Genomic DNA, 20,026 nt, shown 5'->3' with positions numbered 1-20,026 from the left:
AGTTTGCTCCCCTCTATTTCACTTAGCACTCTTTGGGAATTCTACCTTTCCTTTCTATGGGGGGTTGTTTCTCTGTCTCCCCATTTTTGTGACTCCTATTGTTTGTTGGTGCTTCTTAGAATGATCTGCACTTCCTGGATCTGCCCCTGGTGGCATCAGATCTTGTACCAGTCTGGGCCTAGGCAGTTTGCCTGAGACTTCCAGGGATCTACTGCCTTTGTCTGACTTCTTTAGTTGTTAATCTATTCAATCTGTGATTAGCCGTCAGGCTTAAGGACCGTGGGTGTGGCAGCTTAATTCCTGTAGGCAGGGCTTTTGCTTCCCCTCAGGCTGACGCCACTTGGAGCGGGGGAATGGTCTGCCTGCAGTACTGGGGATGAGTCAGCACTGGGACCCAGCCAGCCGCTCCCTCAGTTCTCCCCTCAAAGCCACCACACCAAACTCTCCCCAAGCATCTCCAGTCTTCTCTGCCTTCCCTCTGCTTGAGTCCAGGGTAAGTGGGGGCAAAAATATTTTCGTATGTGATCCGCTTAAGAGCTCTTTTTCTCCTGCTGTTTCTCTCCAGCTAGCAAGAAACCCTGTGGTTTTCGCTTTTCACAGCTGGATACTATTTTACTTTCCACTCTGTTGCTGTAGGCTGGGAAGCTCAGCTGGGGGTTTAGACCCTACCCTTCTCAGGGGGAACCCCCGGTTGCTCAGCTGTTTCTCAGTCCCTTCAGCTGCCACCCGTGTGAGCCCAGCCAGCCCTTCCGTGTCTCTGCACTCCCTACCGGTCACGTTGTGATGTAGCAGCCTTTTCTGTCTCTCCGTGGTTATAAGACTTCTCTCCAGCTAGTGTTTGGTTGGTTATTCCAGATGATTTCTCCAAAATTAAGTTGTAAATCCAGACTAATTCTTGGAGGAGGTTAGTGTAGCTTCCACTTACTCTTCCACCATCTTGATTTTTTTGGCTTTGTAAGTTTTCCCTTCTCCCCCAAGAAAACCTAGTTGCTCTCAAACTTTTGTGTGTCTCATAATTACTTGGTGGGCTTGTTAAAACAGATTTCTGGGCCCCACTTCCAGAAGTTCTGGTTCAGTAGGTCTGGAGTGTGGTCTGGGAATCTGCATTCCTAGTAAGTCTCCCAGATGATACTGATGTTGTGGTCAGGGGGCCACAATGAGAACCTGTCTTAATTCATGCAGTGTGTCTGTGGTAGAAACCAGCTCTTTTGGCTACCACAAAGAGTCCTACTTGCATGACCTTCACCTAGGAGTTAACCATTGTCCTTTCTTATGCCTTACTTTCCTTTATAGTTTTTCCACATAAGTAGGAATCAGCTGACTATCAGCTGATTTCTCTAAAGAAACATGCAGGCTGGAAGGGATTGGTATGAAATATTCAAAGTTGTGAAAAGCAGGGACCTACAGCCAAGATTTGGTTTTTATTTTAAAGTTTTATGAAAATGGCATTATTCTTTAAGGATCTTATATGATTTGCTTTTTTTTTCACTTACTATCTAGTGTATAGCTATAATTAATTCAGTTTTAATGTTGTGTACTATTCTTTCATGTGAAGATACCTATTGATAGACATTTGGCTTGTTATCAGGTTTTGCTAGGACAACGCTATAAACAGCTACTTCCTTACCCAATCATAGAATTATCTTCCCTTTATGAAAGGATGCAGTCTAGAGGGAACCTCTGTCCCTTGGACCTTCCCACCAAATTCTAACACCCTCTTATTGAGACACCCAATGGTGTGTGTTCTCCTTTGTTCAATGAATAATGAACCCAATTTTTTCATTACAGGTGTGCCTGTGGTCTTTAGCTGAAGGGCATTGGAAAAAGTATATATACAAAATATATAAATATTACTTAATATAAAGTTAAAACAAGTTAACACTATTGTGCCTTTTGGTGAACACTAGTTCTTAATTTTAGTTCAAGTTTTCAATCTTTTCCTTTATGCTTAATACTTTTTATATCATATTCAAGAAATACCAAAGATGGCAGCATAGGCAGAAAATATGGTGGCATAGCCAGGCGTGGTTCGCCTCTTCACTCAACCACAACAAAATGACAACTAAAATATAGAACAGTCAGAAATAGAGTTGAATGGAAGTCTGACAACTACAGAATTGAAGAAACCACATCCATCCAGATTGGTAGGAGGGATGTAGACTCGAATGGGCTGGTCCCACACCCATGTGTGGTGAATAAAAATTTGGGAGAGATATCTCAGGAATGAGGAGTCCCAGCCCCATACCATGCCCTCCAGACCATGGTACCAGTGCCAAGAAGATAAGTCCCCATAACTTCTGGCTACAAAAACCAATGGGGATTGAGTCCAGGGAAGAAACTGCTAGAGCCCCTAGCAGTTCCTCTTTAAAAAATCCACACATGGGCTCATCTACTCAGACTCACTCCCTCTGAGCTCCAACACTGGGGTAGCAGCTTGAAAGGTACTACTGCATATTGGCAGAAACTGAAGTGTCTGGAATCAAGGCCAGCAGAGGCCATTGCCGGCCCCTACACAGAGCCAGCAAGCTGGTGCCATATCTGAGGCTCTATCAGCCTGGCTTATACAGTTTGACCTGCCTTGAAGAAACCCAGAGACTCTGCCCCACAGACATTATGGGCCCACCCAAGCTCCTTTTCCATATGAATGGCAGGTCTTGACTCATGCTTCACAGTTTCCTAAATCTCATCAAGTAAGCAATACCTGGCTTCATTGAGCTCCAGGCCCAGCAATACCAGCAGCCAACCTATATTTACAGCTTGGTTTTGCCTGGGAATCTCCAATCCCAGCATAAATAGCAGCATCTCAGATTGCTTTATACCTCAGACAGGGTGGCCCCAGACAAAACATATAATAGGTGGGGGCACACCTTGGCCTGCAACACCTGGGAAACCCCATGGTCAGAGCACCCACTGGATAGCTACAGACCACGCTAGAACACCACCACCTCAACCCTGTACACCTAATCTTCACAGAAGGCAGAGGTTGATGGTTAGTGGTCACAGCTGACTGGCCTGGGTAAATCCCTCCCATTGGTCTGCCAACAGCCACCATGGCTCAACTACAAGAGGAAAGAGTACTTAGCCCACACAAAGGGTGCATCTTGAGTACCCAATTTGGGTGACAGGAAAGGCTGTGCCACTGGACCCTATAGGATACTTATTACATTAGGCTACGGTACCAAGACACAGAGTCAAAGCAGCTTTCCTAAATACAGAGAAACAGAGGGAGGCTGCCAAAATGAGGAAACAAAGAAACATGGCCCAAATGAAAGAACAGATCAAAACTCCAGAAAAAGAGCTAAACAAAATGGACATAAGCAATCTGTCAGATGCAGAGTTCAAAACACTGGTTATAAGGATGCTCAAGGAACTTAGTGAGGACCTCAACAGCATAAAAAAAGATCCAGCAGAAATGAAGGATACACTAATTGAAATAAAGAACAATTTAAAGGGAAACAACAGTAGAGTGGATGAATCAAGAATCAAATCAATGATTTGGAACATAAAGAAACAAAAAGCAACCAATGAGAACAAGATGAGAAAAGAATAAAAAAAATACAAGAATAGTATAAGCACCTCTGGGACAACTTCAAGAGGTTTAGTATTCACATCATAGGGGTGCCAGATGCAGAAGAGAAAGAGTAAGAAACTGGAAATCTATTTGAAAAAAATAATGAAAGAAAACTTCCCTCATTTGGTGAAGGAAAAAGACATGCAAGTCCAGGGAGCAGAGAGTCCCAAACAAGATGGATGCAAAGAGGCCCCCTCCAAGACACATCATAATTAAAATGCTAAAGTTTAAAGATAAACAGAGAATCTTAAAAGCAGCAAGAGGAAAACAGTTAGTTACCTACAGGGGCATTCCCATAAGACTGTCAGCTGACTTCTCTAAAGAAACATGCAGTCTAGAAGGATTGGGAAGAAATATTCCAAGTCATGAAAAGCAGGGACCTACAGCCAAGATTGCTCTACCAAGTAAAGCTATCATTTAGAATCAAAGGGCATATAAAGAGTTTCCTAGACAAGAAAAAACTAAAGGAGTTCGTCTTCACCAAGTAATTATTATGTGAAATGTTAAAGGGACTTATTTAAGAAAAAGAAGATCAAATTATGCACAATAAAATGGCAAAAATACATATCTATCAACAATTGAGTCTAAAAAGCAAACTAAACAAAGAAAAACAGAAACAGAATCCTGCATATGAAAAGTATTTGATAGTTTCTAGATGGGAGAAGGCTTTAGGGGAATGGGTGAAGAGGTGAGGGGATTAAGAAGTACAAATAGGTAGTTACAGAATAGCCATGGGGATGTAAAGTACAGGATAAGAAATGGAGTGCCCAAGGAGGGAGAAAAGATGGTGGTGGAGTAGGTAGCATTGTTGTCTGCTTGCTCCCATCTCAGAAGGACTTAGAGTACAAACACAGGAGTGAGTGAGTGTGGATTTCAGATATCACAAAAACGGAAGGGAGTGTGGGAGTGGTGTGAAAGAGGGCAGAAAGCTCAGCCCACGCTCTCCAAGCAGAGTTGCAGGGCCTCCCAGCCCGGCACCTCTGCTGCACCACACCTGAAAGGGGCAGCTGCTGACCAGCTCATTAGCTGAGATCCGTTTGGAAGCTTCCCCCTGCATAGGCAGACCGACCAGCCAAGTCCTGGAGGGAGTCGTGAGAAGGTTTGGTTGAAACAGCCGGAGGCATGTGAAGACAGTGAATAGCCCAGACTGTGAGAAACTGTATGAACTGAGTCTAGGTGGGGACTCCCTTGGCTGGCAACCCTAGGTTGACAACCCTGTGCCCCCGGGTGCTCACACCAAGGCTCCACCAAACAAAAAAGCAGAATTGAGCAGGGGAGAGGGGCCCATATGGGAAAGCTGCGGCGGAACTGCAGACTCAGTAGGGACCCCAGGCAGGCAAGTGGCACACACAGGCATACAGACAGGGATGCAGGCCAGTGCTGCAGCTTGGAGGCAACACAGAGATGTTTCTGGAGGAGTGGAGACAGGACCCAAGGCTGGGCAGGGACTATTGGCATGCGCGCGCTGGCCCTCCAGCAGAACAGCATTGCTAGACAAGCCTGAGGAGGGCTGAGGGCGCAGCAGGAACAGGGGGGAGGGGACTCAACTAAGTGCGACTCACAGCAGAGCGGCAGCAGGCCCATGAGTGAGAGAATAGCAACCCCAGAATCAAGCTGGATCTCCTCACAGCCGCCAGCCAGGAAAGATTTGAAACCCATGGAATTTTGACCAGGGGTGGATCCAGAAAAAGAAGACAGCGCCCAAAGGTTGTACTGGGTAAAAACTCGTTCTTTAATCTGTTTCCTACCTTCTCCCCCTCCTATTGTTCTTCTTTAATTCTTTTTGTCTGTTTGTCTGTTTTGTTTATCCTCCCTCTCACACTAAACATATAGCATATAACTGCCATATAAACCTAATACTATACACTTCCACTTTCTCACTTCATTCTGCATTCTTCCCTCCGTTTCAACATACAATGCAAATATTACTTACTGTCTCGCATAGCCTTGACCCTACTTGCTACTATTATTATTCTATCATCTTCCCCCTCAAAAATCATCTTTCTTTCATTTAAAACAACTCTTATCTGTTTCTCCTATAGTATAATAGTCTTAATCTCTTTACATTTATATTAATACTGGCTCATTTGCTCCTGATAATGTGATTGCGGGTGGGGGATATTTTGGACGGTGTGGGTTTTTTGCCTGGGTTGTGTGTTTATGTTTTAACAGCACCTTCACAAAAGAACTCAAGACAAAGTGGGCAGAGTGACTCTCAATTAACTAGCCAGAGGGAAGGATCCACCAAAGAGTAACTGAAATACAACCAGACAGTTTAAATAAATGGCATAAAGGGCATCCCAAGAGCGTCAGGCTCAGGAGATCAAAGAGACTGCACCACTGAATCCCCCGCATCTCCTATACAGAATCTCATACCACAAAGGTGGGAAATCAAGAAAAATCTTAAGAAACAAAAACAAACAAGAAGCATCCAACATGGGTAGACACAGAAACAACCTCCCAATGAAAGGAAAAGAGGAATCCCCAGAAAGAGAAATAGATGGAACAGACATAAGCCAACTATCAGACATGGAATTCAAAAGAATGGTTATAAGGAAGCTCAATGAACTTGACAAAGTCAAAGAAAACTACAACAAACTCCAGGGGAATTACAAAGAACTCCAGGGAAGCTACAAGGAACTTATAGAGAACTACACCAGCATAAAAAAAGACAGAGAAACTATCAATAAGAACCAGGAAGAAATGAAGAATACAATTTCTGAACTGAAGCACACAGTAGAATCAATCAAAAGCAGGCTAAATGAAGCAGAGGATCGGATCAGTGAGTTAGAGGACAATGTAGAAAGAAATTTCCAGACAATACAACAAAATAAGATGAGACCAAAAAAGAACAAAGAGGGTGTAAGAGAACTGCTGGACAACATGAAACAAAAAATATTCAAATTATAGGGATACTAGAAGGTGAAGTAGAGGAGCATTGGATAGAAAATCTAATTGAAAAAGTAATGACAGAAAATATTCCTAACTTGATGAGAGAAAAAGTTATGCATGTCCAGGAAGCACAGAGGGTCCTAATGAAGATGAACCCAAAAAGGCCCACTCCAAGGCACATCATAATTAAAATGGCAATATCCAAAGACAAAGAGAGAATCCTAATAGCAGCAAGAGAAAAACAGCAAATAACATACAAAGGAGCTCCAATAAGGCTATCAACAGAAATACCACAAGCCAGAAGGGAATGGCAAAAAATATTTCAAGCAATGAAAAACAAAGGCCTACAACCAAGAATACTCTACCCAGAAAGACTCTCTTTCAAAATTGAAGGTGAAATAAGGAGTTTCCGAGACAAAGGAAAACTAAAAGACTACATCTCCAACAAACCAGCATTGCAAGAGATGCTAAAAGGAATGCTTTAAGAAAAAGAAGAAGGAGAGAGAGAGAGAGAGAGAGAGAGAGTAACACAGGTACAAAGGGAAATGAATAAATACCTGTCAATAATAACCTTAAATGTAAATGGATTAAATGCTCCAATCAAAAGACATAGGGTAGCGGAATGGATACAAAAATATGACCCACATATATGCTGTCTACAAGAGACACACCTCAAAACAAAAGATTTACACAGACTGAAAGTGAAGGGATCAGAACAAAGTATTCCAAGCAAACGGACATTTAAAAAAAGCTGGGGTAGCAGTACTTACATCAGACAAAATGGATTTTACAGCAAAGGCCATAAAAAGAGACAAAGAACGGTATTTCATAATTCTGAAGGGAACAATCCATCAAGAAGATATAACCCTTGTAAATATATATGCACCCAACATAGGAGCACCCAAATATATAAGGAAAATACTAGAAGACTACAAGAAGGATATCAACAGCAACACACTCATAGTAGGGGACTTTAACACCCCATTGTCAACAATAGACAGATCTTCTAAGCAAAGAAACACCAAGGATGTTAAGGCATTGAACAACACACTAGATCAAATGGACTTAACTGATATATATAGAAATTTTCACCCCAAAGAAACAAAATTATTTTCAAATGCACATGCAACATTTTCAAAGATGGATCACATTGTAGGACACAAAACAAGCCTCAACAAATTCAAGAAAATTGAAACAATATCAAGCATCTTCTCAGATCAAAATGCCTTGAAACTAGAAATCAACCTCAAGGAAAAAAATCAAAGACATTCAAACTCATAGAGAATGAATAACATGATATTAAGTAATGAGGTTAACAATGACATCAAAGAAGAAATCAAGAAGTTTCTGTAAACTAATGATAATGAACACACAACAGTCCAAAACCTATGGGACACAGCAAAGCAGTCCTGAGAGTAAAGTTCATAGCAATACAGGCCTACCTGAAAAGGATAGAAGAATCTCAGATAAAAAAAACCTAACCCTACAACTACAAGAACTAGAACAATAACAAACAAAGCCCAGGGTGAGTAGAAGGAAGGAAATCATCAAGATCAGAGCAGAATTCAAACAATTCAAAAGAGCAACAAAAGTAGGAGCTGGTTCTTTGACAAGATAAACAAAATTGAGAAGCCTTTAGCCAGGCTCATCAAGAAAAAAAGAGAGAGGACCCAAATAAACAAAATCAGAAATGAAAGAGGAGAAATCATGACCGATATCACAGAAATACAAAGGATTGTAAGAAATTACTACAACAACTCTATGGCAAGAAACTTGACAACCTAGAAGAAATGGACAAATTTCTAGAAACATATAATCTTCCAAAACTGAATCAAGAAGAAGTAGAAAGCCTGAACAGACTGATAACAAAGAGTGAAATTGAAACAGTAATAAAAAAACTCCCGGCACACAAAAGCCCTGGACTGGATGGCTTCACAGGCAAATTTTACAAAACATTTAGGGAAGAACTAATGCCTACCCTTCTCAAACTATTCCAAAAAATCCAAGAAGAGAGAAAACTCCCAAGCTCTTTCTATGAAGCCAGTATTACCCTAATTCCAAAACCAGATCAAGACACAACAAAGAAAGAAAACTACTGGCCAGTATTGCTGATGAACATAGATGCTAAAATCCTCAACAAAATATTGGCAAACAGGATCCAGCAACACATTAAAAAGATCTTACACCATGATCAAGTGGGATTCATCCCAGGGATGCAAGGATGGTTTAATATTTGCAAATCAATAAATATAATACACCACATAAACAAAATGAAAGACAAAAACCACATGATCATATCAATAGATGCTGAAAAAGCATTTGATAAAGTACAACACCCATTTATGATGAAAACATTCAGGAAAATGGGAATAGAGGGAGCATACCTCACCATAATAGAGGCTATATATGAGAAACCTGAAGCCAACGTCATACTCAATGGACAAAAACTGAGAGCATTCCCCCTGAGGTCAGGAACAAGACAAGGATGTCCACTCTATCCACTCCTATTCAACATAGTCTTGGGAGTTCTAGCCACAGCAATCAGACAAGAAAAAGAAATGAAAGGTATCCAAATTGGAAAAGGGGAAGTAAAACTGTCATTATTAGCAGATGACATGATAGTGTACATCGAAAACCCTATAGACTCCACTAAAAAAGTACTGAACATAATAAGCGAATTTGGCAAAATAGCAGGGTACAAAGTCAATATACAGTAATCGAAGGCATTTCTGTACACCAACAATAAAATATCAGAGATAGAAACTAAAATAAAAATCCCATTTACTATAGCAACAAGAAAAATAAAGTACCTAGGAATAAACTTAACCAAAGAGATAAAAGACCTGTACTCAGAATACTGTATAACACTGAAGAAATAAATTAAGGGAGATATGAATAAATGGAAGCAAATACCATGTTCATGGATGGGAAGAATCAACAGCATTAAAATGTCTGTACTACCCAAAGCAATTTATAGATTCAATGCAATCCCTATTAAAATACCAATAATATACTTCACAGACCTCAAACAAATACTTGAAATATTTATATGGAACCAAAAAAGACCCCGAATAGCCAAAGCAATCTTGAAACAGAAGAACACAGCAGAAGGAATCACAATACCGGATATCAAACTACACTACAAAGCCACTGTGATCAAAACAGTCTAGTACTGGCATAAGAACAAACAAATAGATCAATGGAACAGAATAGAGAGCACAGAAATAAACCCAGGTCTATAAGGTTAACTAATATTTGACAAAGGGGGAAGGAGCATAAAAATGGAGTGAGAAGAGCCTCTTCAACAAATGGTGCTGAGAGAACTGGACAGGGATGTGCAAAAAAATGAAACTAGACCACCAACTTACACCACACTCCAGAATAAACTCAAGATGGATCAAAGACTTAAATGTAAGATGTGACACCATAAAAGTCCTAGAGGAAAACATAGGCAGGAAAATTCAGATATCCCACGTGGCAGTGTTTTCACTGATATATCTCCTAAGACAAGGGGAATAAAGGAAAGAATAAACCAATGGGACTACATCAAACTAAAGAGTTTCTGTTCAGCAAAAGAAAATATCAGCAAGATGAAAAGGAAACCAACTATATGAGAAAACATATTTGCCAATGAAACCTCAGACAAGGGATTGATCTCCAAAATATATAAAGAACTTACACATCTCAACACCAAGAAGACAGAGAACCCAAGTAAAAAATGGGCAAAGAACCTGAACAAACACTTCTCTAAGGAGGATACACAGAGGATCCATAGACACATGAAAGAATGCTAAACATCACTAGCCATCAGAGAGATGCAAATCAAAGCCACAATAAGACACCACTTTACACCTGTCAGAATGGCCATCATCAACAAATCAACAAACAACAAGCGCTGGTGAGGATGTGGAGAAACGGGAACCCTAGTGCACTGTTGGTGGGAATGCAGACTGGTGCAGCCACTATGGAAAACAGTATGGAATTACCTCAAAAAACTAAAAATGGAACTGTCTTTTGAACCAGTGATTCCACTGCTAGGATTATACCCAAAGAATCCTGAAATCCCCATTCAAAATAACTTATGCACCCCTACGTTCACAGCAGCGCTGTTTACAATAGCTAAGTGCTGGGAACAGCCTAAGTGCCCATCCGTAGATGAGTGGATTAAAAAACTGTGGTACATTTACACAATGGAATACTATGCAGCAGAAAGAAAGAAGGAACTCCTGCCATTTGCTACAACATGGATGGAACTAGAGAGATTTATGCTTAGTGAAATAAGCCAGTCAATGAAAGAAAAATACCATATGATATCACCTGATACAGGAGACTAATGAACAACACAAACGAATGAACAAAATTGAAAAAGGAAGAGAATAACAGTTATCAGGGGGGAGGGGGGAGGGAGAGAAGGGGGATAAATAAGGAAAGGGTCTGGTCAAAGAACATGTATAAATGACACATGGACATGGACAACTGCGTGGGGAATGACTGTGGGAGAAGGGGTGGGCTGGGCGGGGGGAAGCAATGGGGGAGAAAATGGGACAATTGTAATTGAAAACAAACAAACAAAAAAAAAAAAATGGAGTAGCCAAAGAACTTATACTCATGACCCATGGACATGAACAATGGTGGGGGGATTGCCTGAGTGAGTGGAGGTTGCTGGGTGGAGGTGAGCAAAGGGGGAAAAATCAGGACAACTGTAATAGCATAATCAATAAAATATAATTTTAAAAAATACCTATACCAAGAGCATACTGAGATATATTCTTTTAGTTTCAAACTTGTCTTTTTTTAACGTATATTTTATTATGTTGTTACAGTAGTCCCAATTTTTCCCCTTTGCTCCCCTCCACCCAGTAGCCCCTTCTCTCCGTCAAACTTGTGTCTTTAGTGTATCTGAAATTCATTTCTGTGTGTGAAACCATATGCATGTAGAAATCCAATCTCATTTTTTTACCATATGGTAACCATTTTCCTAGCACCAATATATTCAATAGTAATTTCTTTTCTTTGCTTTCCCCACTTACATGCAGAGCCTCCTTTGCCACATATTAAATTTCTATCTATTCATTGGTTAGATTAGAGCTTTAAAAAAAAAAACTAGTAAGAAATAAAAAAAAATACAGATTAAGACTTTAAGATTTAATTGGTTTTAATGATTGTGAAACACTTTTTAGATTAGTACATAAGTCATGAAACCATGTATAAAATTAATGATATTTAAATTGGTATCAGTTGATATAATGATTCAGTAATAATACTGATCAAATTTATTTTTTAAAGAATTCATTCAGAGTGTAAAACGTTTAGTAAGACTATGGTACTCAGAGGAAAAATTTCACCTCAGAGTTGTGTACGTGCTTACCAAAGTGATTGTTAATGCATTTTCCTGAAACTCCCAAACGGCATAAAGTATTCTTTCTATTATCTATCATGAATACATTCTATCAGTTGTGTTTTTATATAGTGGGAGAATCTAGATTTGAAATTTTTATTTTAAAGGAATACATAAACCTTGTCTTTTGAAGACATGGGAGAGTTTGAAATAAAATGATAAAAGCAGGACAAGAACCAAAGGGTGGAAGGGAATGCCAAACAAACAAACAAACAAACAAACAACATGAAAAAAGAATCCATGGATTGAATCATAGGTTTCTGCACTTAAGGAGACAAGGGAAAAGAAGTCTAAAGTGTCCCCAGTGTTGAAAGTTACAAGACCTTGAGAGATGAACCACTGACAACTTTGGGTAAGGTAGTGAGGATGTGGCCTGTTTGAAGGAAAAGATGAATTTTTTTTTCTCCCAAGTCTGATGCTTGGAAACTTTTCTCAAGGAATATCTCAGGACCTTTGAAATTTGTGTTTATGTACCCCAAAAGTAAAAAGTTTAAAATCCAAAGCTTTAAATAGCTAATTTTCTTAATTTTTAGTTAATTTTTCTTAATTAGGTACCAAGTGCCTAATTTTCATGTAAATTCGTTGTTTTTAACATCAAATTCCAGTAATTTATAAATCGGATTTATAGATAGCAGACCGGGGAAAGAGCATTGGAATGAGAGAGATCAGGATCTTCATTGATGTCCTGCCACTGATCTATGTGGCAATGCGGTTTAAGACTTCTTAAATACATCGGATGACTATATGATCCTTAAGTCTCCTTGCCAGCGCTAAAGTTCTAAATCTCCCTCCTTAAGCAGTAGTAAAATGTAAGATGTGGGTTCAACTTATCCTACAGGTGAGTTGCGGCCAAGACTTTGACAGGTGAGTCATAGTATCTTTTCTCCCCACTTCTCAAACCACGGAGCCAACCTACTTACATGCTTTTGGCGGCCTCACAGTTAGAGTATTTGAAGGACTTAAATAGTACAGGTAAGACCCGGGGCCAAGATATCCCCAGAAGAGGAACACCAAAGCGTGCTAACTCTTACAGCCTCCATCAGAACAAACTAAAGGCCAGAGCTGCAATGGCGCGCGGGCGTCGCACCTGCTTCTTGCGGGTCATGCTTTCCTACCCAGTAAACCCACATTTTTTTTTTTTTTTTTTGGATTATCAGGCGGGAAGATCCTTACTTGCCTAAAACGGATGTAGATCTACTTCTTCCGAGATTTGTTCAGACTTAGGGGAAGTAACGACTCTTAAGAAATGGTCTAAGGACTCCGCCAGGATGCCCAAGCAGCCAGGAGCGCAGTCCGCTGGGGGTCGCAGGAGCTATTCCTGGCCACGCTGGGAACTCCGCGCACCGCGATCCCGCCTGACCCGGAAGGGCTGGAGCATGGTAACCCCGGCTTCCCTAGCAACCGAGCGGGCGCCCCTTACAACTCGCTGCACTAGTCGCTCCGTCTGCCTTCGGGGATGCCCCTGCTGGTTAGCGATTACAGCTGGCAGCAGACGAAGACTGCGGTCTTTATCTCGGTGCCCCTCCGAGGTGTCTGCGTCAGAGATGCGGACGTGTTCTGCACGGAAAAGTATTTGAAGGTAGGAACGTGAGTCGTGCCTGCTGTTCCCCGGGGGTGCGGTCCGAAGCTCTGTGAGTGCACTCAGGTGTGCGCGAACAGGCGCGTCCTTCCACAGAAACCTCCTAAAATTGTAATGCTGTTCAAAACAACAGCAAACGAATCCCACGCAGGTGATACCTCATCTGTAAGCAGATGTTATCAAATCAGATATTTTTTATCCAGGGCTTCCTACATATGCCTTGCTAATCTTTTGCGACCTGAAATAAATGTATAGTAGGCATTAAAAAAAATGATTTTGGCCTGTATCACGTATTTCTTAAGGGCTGTGTTGTTTAATATATGTAACTAAATTAACTTTCATCCCCTCCACCGCCTTCTGAATAGGTCAACTTTGCTCCATTTTTATTTGAGGTGTTTCTCTATGCTCCCATTGACGATGAGAGCAGCAAAGCCAAGATTGGAAATGACACTATTGTTTTCATCTTACATAAAAAAGAAGCAGTCATGTGGGAGGCCCTTTCTGTGCCAGGTGGTAAGTTTTGTTTTGTTTTTAAAGATTTTATTTGTTTATATTTAGAGAGAGGGGAAGGGAGAGATGACGAGAGGAAGAGAAACATCAGTGTGAGAGAGAAACTTCAATCTGTTGCCTCTGGAGTGCCCCCAACTTGGTACCTTGCCCACAATCCCGGAATGGGCCCTGACTGGGAATTGAACCAGTGACCTTTTGGTTCATAGGCTGGTGTCCAAACCAGTGAGCCACACCATCCAGGGCAGGTGGTAAGTTCTTAAAAGATGTTCATCTGGCTTTTAATATTTTATACCTTTTTAAAAAATCCTATTTCGAAACAATTATGTGGCTCTTTTACCAACAAAAAAGGCACAAGAGCATGACTTTAAAAGATAGTGCTTCAGCTGCCACTTTAAAACAAATAACCTAAAGACTGAATTATTCAGAACTTAGCATACATTAATAACTCTTAAACAGAGGATGTGGGCTTGTATCTTCAATGGATAAGGCCTTCTGATTTGGCCTTTAATGAGCACTTACATTTTCTGAGGCATGAACACATCTGTTAAGTCTCCCAACAACCTATCACTTAGGTATCTGCACCACCACCCCCTTTTTAAAGGTGTTGCTAATGAGGCACAGAGGGTTTAGTAATTGACAAAGGTCACTCAACTAATAAGTGGCAGATTGAAACTGGAGCCTTAGCAGTTTGACTGTAGAATGGTGGTTCTCAACCTAGTTGCTACTTGAATCACCTATAGAACTTTTAAATAATACAGATGTCTGAAACTTACCCTAGACCAATCAAACCAGTTTCTAGGAGTGGAACCCTGGTATTGGTAGTTTTGAGAAGCTTTCCAGGGACTATGATGTGTCAAATTAAGATTCCCTGTTCTCTGTACTCTTAATCAGTACTCTATTTTTCAGTCAAAACAGCTTTGTGGGTCAGTAGTTGCCCTCTACTGCTTTAGCTCTATTTTCTTCCTCCCTCTTCTGGTTTTCATGTTTTATAGTGCTTTATATCTGCTGCCTGAAATTTTTCTTAGTTCTCTGGAAGTAGAGAATATTAAGAATGGAGCGGTTGCAATCATTTTTATATTAACACTTTCTTAGTATCTTGCAGTGGAATTTTTTAAAAAGTTTTAAATTTTTATTATTAGAGAGAGGGAAAAAGAGAGGGAGAGAAACATCGATGTGTGGCAGAAATATTGATCAGTTGCCTCTTACACACAACCCATCTGGGGACATGGCCCACAATCCAGGCCTGTGCCCTGACCAGGAATCAAACCAGCAACCTTTTGCTTTGCGGAGGACGCTCAACCAACTGAAGCACACCAGTCAGGGCTTGCTGTGAAAGTTAATTTTTTAGTCTTCAGGAGTCGTAATATACTGACTAAGGTAGGTTACCAGATCTAGGTTACTTTAGTGAGCCCCAAGCTAACTGAGGAATTAAAAAAAAAAACAGATTCCTACTCTCCTACCCCAGCCTTTCTTTGTGATTCAGTAAATTTGATGAGACCTGGATCCGTGTTCAGGGCACATAACCTAGGTTGCGGTTGTATCCCCGGTTGGGGTGTGTACAGGAGGCAACTGATAGGTGTTTCTCTCATATATTGATATTCTCTCTCTGTCTCCCTTCCTCTTGCTCTAAAAAATGAATAAAAAAACATACCCTTGGATGAGGATTAAACAAAAAAAGAAGAACTTATTAGTATATCAAATTTATTTTTAATATTTGTGTTTTAATAGGTTTAGTTTTCTTCATAATCCTTTGCATTTTATTTCATAATATCGTTCATAATACTAAGCAGTTTTCTCTGAAGTAAACAAATTTATCACAATCCTAATTTACCGATATTCCTTGTGTTTTAGTTGACAAAGAGACGATGCAAAGAATAAGGGAGAAGTCTATTTTACAAGCACAAGAAAGAGCAAAAGAAGCTACAGAAGCAAAAGCTGCAGCAAGGCGGGAAGATGAAAAATATGCACTAACTGTCATGATGAAGGTAAGTTGTAGATTGATGATAGAAAAGTCATCTAATTAAAGAGATGATAATAAACTATGTAAGGATAATTACTTCCAACCTCATCTTTTTGTTCATACTTTGGTTATAGGACTTACTAAGTTATATAAGCTATCGACTAATTACATGTGTTCCTGAAAATCTTTTGTTTTTCAAAGATTTTATTTAATTTTAGAGAGAAGGTAAGAGAGGGAGAAAGAGGGGGAGAGAAACATCAATGCGAGAGAGACACATCAATCAACAGTTGCCTTTTATACGCACCCTGACTGGAGACCCAAACCTGCAACCCAGGCATATGCCTAGACTGGGAATTGAACTGGCAACCTTTCATTTCATGGAACGACACCCAACCAACTGAGCTGTACCAGTCAGAGCCTGAAAATTTTCATGAAAGTTGAGGATACAAATGTTGAATAGTAATAGATTTACTTAATTCAGTGAGAATTTTCTATTTCCAGGGGAATCACAAATGATTAGGTTTTATGGTGTATTATACCTCTTTCCTCAGAGAAGGAAAACTCTGACTCCAAAAAACCTCCGCTGCCTTGCGGCATACCTCTTCAGGGGAAAGGCTAAGGGAGTAAACCCCGACAGAAAATCCGGAGCCGGAGTCCCTAAGGCGGTTTGACGTTGTAGTCAACACTGGCAACTCCTGCGGCGCACCTGAAGCCAAGCTGTATTGACTCCGTCTTTCCCTTGGACCCTTCAGCTGCGAAGAGAGGGGGGTCTGCTGCATGGGCAACAGCAGACCCTCCATATCACCCTGCCCAGGCTCTGTAGCTTCAGCTTCACTGGAGAGGACACTCCAGCGTCATCGCAAGATGTCGATTCAACACGGGAGGAGACAGATACCGTGTCACTCCCGAGTCGGACTGCACAGCCATTCTCGGCGGTGCAGATAGACTCTTGAGAAGCTACACCATCGTCTCTCGAGACGGACGGCTGCCGACGACGACGATACCTCTTTCTTAATCTTGGAATAATAGACAATTATTTAAAACAAGAAAAACACTAAATATTGACAAATAAATACATTTTTAACGGTTGAAGATTTCAAGTTAAAGCTTTAATCAGCAATATTTTTTGAGACATAATTCACTTACCATACAATTCACACATTTAAAGCTTCCAATTCATTCAGAGTTGTACAACCATCACCACAATCAGTTTTAGAACATTTTCATCACCTCCCAAACCCCCATGCACATTAGCATGCACTTTCCATTCCTCCTGTCTCCTAGCCATAGGCAACCACTTTGTGTCTCTAAAGATATACCTATGCTGACTAGTTTTTGCAAGTAATTTCTTATTTATTTATTTGTTTGTTTATTTATTTTAGAGAGGGGGGAAAGGAGAAAGAGAGGGAGAGAGGCATCACTGTGTGGTTGCCTCTCACGTACGCCCAACTGGGGACCTGATGTGCAACCTAGTAATGTGCGCTGACTGGGAATCGAACCACCGACACTTGATTCGCAGACCGACGCTCAATCCATTGAGCCACAGCAGCCAGGGCTGGAAGTAATTTCTTAACACATATTCTCATTTTGATATCTCGAAATGATTAAGGAATCCATAACAAGTAGTATTTCATCAGGAGCTCTGTGAACTCTTTTGCATTTGAAGCACCAGTAGTGTTTTTATGATTAAAAGTTCATAATTCCAAAGAGTTCATCACTTCTTTTATCACTTCTACTTGATTTTGAAATATAGCCTATCCTTGTATACTTTTTTACAGTGAATTTTATTGATTATGTTGTTACAGTTGTCCCAGTTTTTTCCCCTTTGCTCCCCTCCACTCAGTACCCCCTTCCCTCCTGCAGTTCCACCCCTCTTAGTTCATGCCCATGGGTCGTACATATAAGTTCTTTGGCTTCACCCTTTCCTATATTATTCATGACTTACCCCTGTCTATTTTGTACCAACCAATTATGCTTCTTAATCCCTTCACCATTTCCCCATTTCTCCCCCTTTCCCCTCCCAGCTGATAACCCTCAAAATGATCCCTATACCTATGATTCTGTTCCTATTCTGGTTGTTTGCTTAGTTGGTTTTTGTTTTTATTTTTCAGATTCTGTTGTTGATAGTTGTGAGTTTGTTGTCATTTTAATGTTCATAGTTTTTTATCTTTTTTTCTTAAATAAGTCTATTTAACATTTCATATAATAAGTGCTTGGTGAGAACAAACTCCTTTAGCTTCACCTTGTCTGGGAAGCACTTTGCCCTTCCATTCTAAATGACAGCTTTGTTGGATAGAGTAATCTTGGTTGTAGGTCCTTGCTTTTCATTACTTTGAATACTTCTTGTCAGTCCCTTCTTGCCTGCAAAGTTTCTTTTGAGAAATCAGCTGATAGTCTTATAGGCATCCCTTTGTAGGTTGCTCTCTTCTTTTCTCTTGCTGCTTTTAAGATTCTCTCTTTATCTTTCACCTTTGGCATTTTAATTATGATGTATCTTGGTGTGGTCCTCTTTGGGTCTAGCTTGTTTGGGACTTTCTGTGCTTCCTGGACTTGTATGCCTATTTCCTTCACCAAACTTGGGAAGTTTTCCTCATTATTTTTTCATATAAATTATCAATTTCTTGCTCTTCCTCTTCTCCTTCTGGCACCCCTGTGATTGGGATGTTGGCATGTTTAAAGTTGTCCCAGAGGTTCCTAAGCCTCTCCTCATTTTTTTCAATTCTTGTTTTTTCATTCTGTACTGGTTGGCTGTTTATTTCTTCCTTATGTTCTAAATCGTTGATTTGAACCCTGGCTTCTTTCCCTTCACCACTGGTTTCATGTGGATTTTCCTTCATTTCACTTAACTTAGCCCTCACTTCTTCCCATATATATTTGCCGTACCCAAATATATCTGTCAGGTCTGTGAGCATCTTTATCACTACTGTTTTGAACTCTACATCTGTTAGGTTGGCTATCTCCTCGCTGCTTAGTTCTCCCACTGGAACCTTAATCCATTCCCTCTTTTGGGTCATACTTCTTTGTCTCCTCAACTTGACAGGCTCCTGTGTTTGCCTCTGTGCCTTAGGTAGAGGTTGTCACACCTGTTACATTGTAAAGGGCAGAGCCTTGGGTATTTGTCAGTGTGGGGGACCTGTTTCACCATGTTCTGGGGGAGGGATCTGAGAGGGAACAATGCTGCTTGCTCAGCACTCACCTATTTTTCAGGCACTTCATCTGCTTCACTTCTTATATGGTGCTGGTGCCCCTCTAGTTGTTGCGTTAGCTGTGGTTCCCACAGTGGGTGGGTCTGCAGACATTCTAGGACGGTGGGGACTCTAAACAAGCGAACTCTGCTGAAAGACTGGCAGTTTCTTCCTCCACCTCAACCCCCACTGGTTTTCACAGTCAGAAGCAATGAGGCTTTATTTTCCCTGGCACTGGAACCGTGAGCTGTGTGGTCTGGTCTGGTGCTGGGAGCGCTCCCCAGGTGTCCCTCCTACTTTTTAAAATGTGTCTGCACTTTCTGCTGGCTGGTCACAGCCACTGCCACTGCCACTGCTGCCGCCTCCACACCACATCCTCTCCACCCCGGCTTCGTCCCTTCTATCTTTCTGGATGAGTATTTCTTCTTTATATCTTTGTTGGACTTCCATGCAGCTCGATTTTCTGGAACTTCTGGTTGTCTCTAGTTTGGAGGTAGTTGCATTCCTTCTTAGTTGTGGAGGGAGACACAGTGTGTCTTCCTATGCCTCCGTCTTGGCCAGAAGTTATACTTCATTTTTTACTTAATTAACCACATCGTCACCTGACCAAAGATCCCAGCTTGCAGTATACTTGATGAGTTCCAATTTTTCTTAATTGTATTATCCACTTCTGCCACCCTTTTGATTTTATCATTTTCCTGAATTTTATTTTTTTTTTTAAGGCTTTGTTTAATTTTTTAGAGAGAGGGGAATTTAGGGAGAGAGTGAGGGAGAGAAACTTCTCTGTCAGACATACACTGGTTGGTTGCCTCTCCCATGCCCCCAACTGGGGACCTGTCATGCAACCCAGGCTTGTGCCCTGACTGGGAATCAAACTGGCAACCTTTCAGTTCACAAGCCTGTGCTCATTCACTGAGCCACACCAGCCAGG

At 40.9% G+C, this 20,026-nt stretch overlaps 1 protein-coding gene across 1 annotated transcript in view; it reads left to right on the top strand.

Moving 5' to 3' along the window:
* The first annotated feature begins 13,280 nt into the window (after nt 1-13,280).
* The window catches only part of DNAAF4 (dynein axonemal assembly factor 4), a 50,740-nt gene continuing 43,994 nt past the window's right edge, over nt 13,281-20,026 (top strand). Inside the window, exons 1-3 of the mRNA XM_090272007.1 lie at nt 13,281-13,440; nt 13,806-13,953; nt 15,802-15,935. Coding sequence (XP_090128133.1) covers nt 13,318-13,440; nt 13,806-13,953; nt 15,802-15,935 — 405 coding nt within the window. The 5' untranslated portion in view covers nt 13,281-13,317. The remainder of the gene's footprint in view (nt 13,441-13,805; nt 13,954-15,801; nt 15,936-20,026) is intronic.

The sequence above is a fragment of the Furipterus horrens genome, unplaced genomic scaffold (genome assembly GCF_987537825.1).
Source record: "Furipterus horrens unplaced genomic scaffold, mFurHor1.1.pri manual_scaffold_3, whole genome shotgun sequence".
Classification (NCBI taxonomy): domain Eukaryota; kingdom Metazoa; phylum Chordata; class Mammalia; order Chiroptera; family Furipteridae; genus Furipterus; species Furipterus horrens.
Note: the sequence above shows the minus strand (reverse complement) of the source record. Positions and strands in the feature narration are given on the sequence as shown.